This window comes from Sinocyclocheilus grahami, unplaced genomic scaffold (genome assembly GCF_001515645.1).
Source record: "Sinocyclocheilus grahami isolate Dianchi unplaced genomic scaffold, SAMN03320097.WGS_v1.1 scaffold949.1, whole genome shotgun sequence".
NCBI lineage: Eukaryota > Metazoa > Chordata > Actinopteri > Cypriniformes > Cyprinidae > Sinocyclocheilus > Sinocyclocheilus grahami.
In genome coordinates, this window is record NW_015506128.1 from 683110 (window position 1) to 688801 (window position 5692).

Sequence of the window (5692 nt, forward strand, 5' to 3'; positions counted from 1 at the left end):
TGTGTGTTTATATATATATATATATATATATATATATATATATATATATGTGTGTGTGTGTGTGTATTAATTTATAAATTTTACAAACAATTTTACAAATGTGCATTTTTTTTGCAATATATGATAAATGTATTTACAATATTTATAAATAGAAAGAGGTATTCAGACCCCCTTAAATTTTTCACTCTTTGTTATATTGCATCCATTTGCTAAAATCATTCAAGTTAATTTTTTTTCCTCATTAATGTACACACAGCACCCCATATTGACAGAAAAACACAGAATTGTTGACATTTTTGCAGATTTATTAAAAAAGAAAAACTGAAATATCACATGGTCCTAAGTATTCAGACCCTTTGCTGTGACACTCATATATTTAACTCAGGTGCTGTCCATTTCTTCTGATCATCCTTGAGATGGTTCTACACCTTCATTTGAGTCCAGCTGTGTTTGATTATACTGATTGGACTTGATCTATCTGTGGTGGTTTGGATGTATAACATCACAATGTAAATAGTTAAAAATGGCTGTGGTGGAAAAGCATCAGATGTTAACACTGTAGCACATGATTTTTTATATGATTTTTGTCTTGACTTAAACAGAGAAACACTGGCTCTGAAAGTCTCATCTCAATGCATCAGCAGATCGGTGTCTGAAATAGATGCCCAGAGCCCAAAACCAACACTTGCCAAATGCTAAATGAAAGTAAAAATGAGATTTGGCAAGTAAAACAACAGTTGGCTGAGAACTTTATTAGAAACTGCAACATTAAATGTTTTCAACCAATTTATAGGAATGATCGTTTGACCTTCACTAATGTGAGCAATTAGAATTAAGTCACATACTAAAGAAAACATCTGTTGTGAATCACACGTTGTTTTTTCCTGTTTAACAGAATATATGTGGAATTGCTCATGTGAAGCCACCAAAATTAACACATGAGGATTGCAAACATAATGTGTTCTTGGTTTTTGTAATGGGTGCAGTTTCACTGAGATAAACAATATGATACTGCCAGTACCATATGACCTGTGCTGTTTTTCCACTAATACTCTAATATAACATTTATGGAAATACATTTTTCCCAAAGTTATTATAAAGTTGTTTTGATTTGAGAAACAATATTCATTTCTATTTTCAACTTTATTAGTTCTTCAGACATTCTAAAAGAAGAAGTGTCAGCTTGTAAGCAAATGATCCACATTTTGTTTTTGACCACTGAAATACAATTTTAAAATTTACTCATGGAGTCCCATTGAAATCCCCATATCTCTGCAATGGAACCATATAGGACCTTAAAAATGCCAAAAGAATAGTTTGTTGAAGGGATCCTATTATGCCCTTTTAAGAAGTCTTGGTTTGGTTTTTGGGATGTACTAGAATAGGTATTCATACTTGATTGCTCCAAAAACGCATTATTTTTCAGATGTTTAACGTTATTGCAGCACCTCTCTTTCCAGTCAGTCTCGAAAGGTCTGTTTTACGAGTTTACCTGTCTGTCCAGTCCTGATGGTTAATGGTAAACGAATTTGGCTTCCTTTCCTCAACGGAGGCTCGAACCTGAGGCTCAGCTTGAGCTCCGAGTTCAACCCCCCCGCATTGCGGTACTACATAGAGGGAGAATAACAAAAATAGAGGAGATGGGGAGGTGGAGGGATTCCGGAAGAATTGTTGCTGGGACGGTGCAATGACTGCTGCTTATATACAGTGGGGCAAAAAAGTATTTAGTCAGCCACCAATTGTGCAAGTTCTCCCACTTAAAAGGATGAGAGAGGCCTGTAATTTTCATCATAGGTATACCTCAGCTATGAGAGACAAAATGAGAAAAAAAGTCTAGAAAATCACATTGTAGGATTTTTAAAGAATTAATTGGTAAATTCCTCTGTAAAATAAGTATTTGGTCACCTACAAACAAGCAAGATTTCTGTCTCTCACAGACCTGTAACTTCTTCTTTAAGAGGCTCCTCTGTCCTCCACTGGTTACCTGTATTAATGGCATCTGTTTGAACTCGTTATCAGTATAGAAGACACCTGTCCACAACCTCAAACAGTCATGCTTCAAACTCCACCATGGCCAAGACCAAATAGCTGTCAAAGGACACCAGAAACAAAATTGTAGACCTGCACCAGGCTGGGAAGACTGAATCTGCAATAGGTTAGCAGCTTGGTGTGAAGAAATCAACTGTGGGAGCAATTATTAGAAAATGGAAGACATACAAGATCACTGATAATCTCCCTCGATCTGGGGCTCCATGCAAGATCTCACCCCGTGGGGTCAAAATTATCACAAGAACTGTGAGCAAAAATCCCAGAACCACACGGGGGGACCTAGTGAATGACCTGCAGAGAGCTGGGACCAAAGTAACAAAGGCTACCATCAGTAACACACTGCGCTGCCAGGGACTCAAATCCTGCAGTGCCAGATGTGTCCCCCTGCTTAAGCCAGTACATGTCCAGGCCCGTCTGAAGTTTGCTAGAGAGCATTTGGATGATCCAGAAGAGGATTGGGAGAATGTCATATGGTCAGATGAAACCAAAATATAACTTTTTGGTAAAAACTCAACTTGTCGTGTTTGGAGGAGAAAGAATGCTGAGTTGCATCCAAAGAACACCATACCTACTGTGAAGCATGGGGGTGGAAACATCATGCTTTGGGGCTCTGATCCGTGTAAACGAAAGAATGAATGGGGCCATGTATCGTGAGATTTTGAGTGAAAACCTCCTTCCATCAGCAAGGGCATTGAAGATGAAACGTGGCTGGGTCTTTCAGCATGACAATGATCCCAAACAGACCGCCCGGGCAACGAAGGAGTGGCTTCGTAAGAAGCATTTCAAGGTCCTGGAGTGGCCTAGCCAGTCTCCAGATCTCAACCCCATAGAAAATCTTTGGAGGGAGTTGAAAATCCGTGTTGCCCAGGGACAGCCCCAAAACATTACTGCTCTAGAGGAGATCTGCATGGAGGAATGGGCCAAAATACCAGCAACAGTGTGTGAAAACCTTGTGAAGACTTACAGAAAACGTTTGACCTCTGTCATTGCCAACAAAGGGTATATAACAAAGTATTGAGATGAAATTTTGTTACTGACCAAATACTTATTTTCCACCATAATTTGCAAATAAATTCTTTAAAAATCCTACAATGTGATTTTCTGGATTTTTTTTTCTCATTTTGTCTCTCATAGTTGAGGTATACCTATGATGAAAATTACAGGCCTCTCTCATCTTTTTAAGTGGGAGAACTTGAACAATTGGTGGCTGACTAAATACTTTTTTTTCCCCACTGTATCTATCTATATCTATCGTTCTTTCGTTCTATCTATCTATCTATATCTATCGTTCCATCCATCTATCCATCTGTCTGTCTGTCTATCTATCTATCGTTCTTTCGTTCTATCTATCCATCTGTCCGTCCGTCTGTCTTTTTGGGGGGGAGGGTGTTTTTGCTTTTTCCTGCTTCCAATAATAATCAGTTCATACCAATAATTTTTAATAGTCTATTATATATTATTTTTCAAAAATGCTAGCAATCAGCCGATACCAGTACGGTCAACGCTACATTGTGCATCTCTGTTTTTTATTTATTATTTCTCATGTGTGTTTTGTAGATATTTCTCAGGACTGTCCTTCATTGCGGTTCTATTGTGTTACGCTGTGTTAAATTGTGTCCTTGGTTCTTCTTTTGTCATTTTGTTTTGTAGTTGCAGGATCCCCACATGTACGATCAGGTCTATAAATATCTGGACCTTCCAGTGCAGGTATGTGAACATCAGAGACGCTTCAATCTGCCGTATGATCACTCGCTCGGCCTGCACCGGGAACCAAACAATCACGGTACGCCACGCAGGCGCTGAGACGCTGCCGCTTCATCTGGAAAACCATTATTCTAGGGCATACGGAAGTTTGGGAACCCCTTGCAGAATCTGTGAAAATGTGAATAATATAATACTGTATTATATTATATTAAATTATAATATATTATATATGATACTATTATCGATTTTATTAATAATTTGAATTTGTTTTCAATTTTAAAAATTTCATTTTAATTTTTTAGCAATTTAGTTGTGTTTTTGCCATTTTAATTTTAATTAAAAAATTTTCCATTTTAATTTTATTTAAAGTTTTAATTTAGTTGTGTTTTTTCCATTTCATTTTTCATTTTTATATTTAAATTTTTGTTCATTTTTTTGTAATTTAGTTTAGTTTGTTTGCCGTTTTAAATTTTAGATTTTCCATTTTAATTTCAATTGAAGTTTCCGTATTTTAGTTGTATTTTTAATAATTTAGTTGTTGTTTTATTTTAATTTTAAAGTTTAGCAATTTAATTGTTTTTACCATTTAAATTTAAATTTTACTATTTATAATACTAAAATAGAAATATAATACTTTTACTTTGAGTAATTTTATTGTCGTTTTAATTGTTTTTATTTCTATATAATTTTCATTCATTTTAATTTCAGTTGTAGGTATTTTAATGCAGTTACTTTAACATGTATTTTATTTCCAGTAACACAATTTTTATGGTTTTAGTTTTAAATGAACTATAAAGACCCTGTAAATTACACAAAAATGCATTGATAAAAACAATATATAGATGTGTATATGTGGTCAGTGATTTTTCAATTATTGAATGTATATTAATTTAATGCACAATAATTCAGTGTCTGTAATAAATTATTCCTTATCAGATATTTATTAGACACATATTTGAAGGTTAAAATAAAACTCAGTGTTTTCCAGATGATTCATCAGAGATCTCAGCATACGTGTGCGTTTGGTTTGGCTGTTTTCTTTCACAAATTCTCTTCAACAGTCTTGATTTGGTTTAAAGTCAAACAGAAACACAAGCCATCCAGATTAGTTTGTTTCCTGTCTGTCTGACCTGTCCAGCTATTCCACGTGTGTGTGTGTGTGCGTGTGTGTGTGTGCGTGTGTGTGTGCGTGTGTGAGAGTGTGTGAGTGAGTGCGTGTGCGTGTGTGTGTGCGTGTGTGAGAGTGTCTGTGAGTGTGTGAGGGTGTGTGTGTGTGTGAGAGAGTGTGTGTGTGTGAGAGTGTCTGTGAGTGTGTGTGTGTGTATCTGTGAGTGTGTGAGCGAGTGAGTGAGTGTGTGAGCGAGTGAGTGAGTGTGTGTGTGTGTGTCTGTGAGTGTGTGTGCGCGTGTCTGTGAGTGTGTGTGTGCATGTGAGACTATGAGTGTGCAAGTGTGTGTGTGTGCGTGCGTGTGTGTGAGTGTGTGCATGCGTGTGAGTGAGCGTGCATGCGTGCGAATGTATGTGTGTGTGTTGCTCTGCTGTGATTGACTTCACCTTCGCTCTGAATCAGACGTTCAGTGTGGAAATGATTCGCTTTCATACCTTTAAAAACTGAACCTCCTCAACCCTCTGAATCCGCTCACATTTCACCCCTAAAATCAACACAAAATAATTATATATGTCTATATATATATATATATATATATATATATATATATATATATATATAATTCATACATACAATAATGAAATATATTCATATATAACAACAATAATGCAGTGAATAATAAATATTTTTTCTGTTGATTTTATACATTTATTTTATCCCCAAATCTATTTATTTATTTATTGCATATACAGTATATGAATAATTTCTTAATTAAATGATGGGGGGGGGGGGGTTAAAAAAAAAAAAAAAAAAAAAAAAAAAAAAACCAAT

General features: G+C 35.8%; 1 protein-coding gene across 1 annotated transcript in view; it reads left to right on the top strand.

The window, feature by feature from the left end:
* Positions 1-5692, top strand: part of LOC107564591 (wiskott-Aldrich syndrome protein family member 1-like) — a 91845-nt gene that overhangs the window by 75730 nt on the left and 10423 nt on the right. Inside the window, exon 6 of the mRNA XM_016249711.1 lies at positions 3700-3756. Within this exon, the coding sequence (XP_016105197.1) occupies positions 3700-3756 (57 nt within the window). The remainder of the gene's footprint in view (positions 1-3699; positions 3757-5692) is intronic.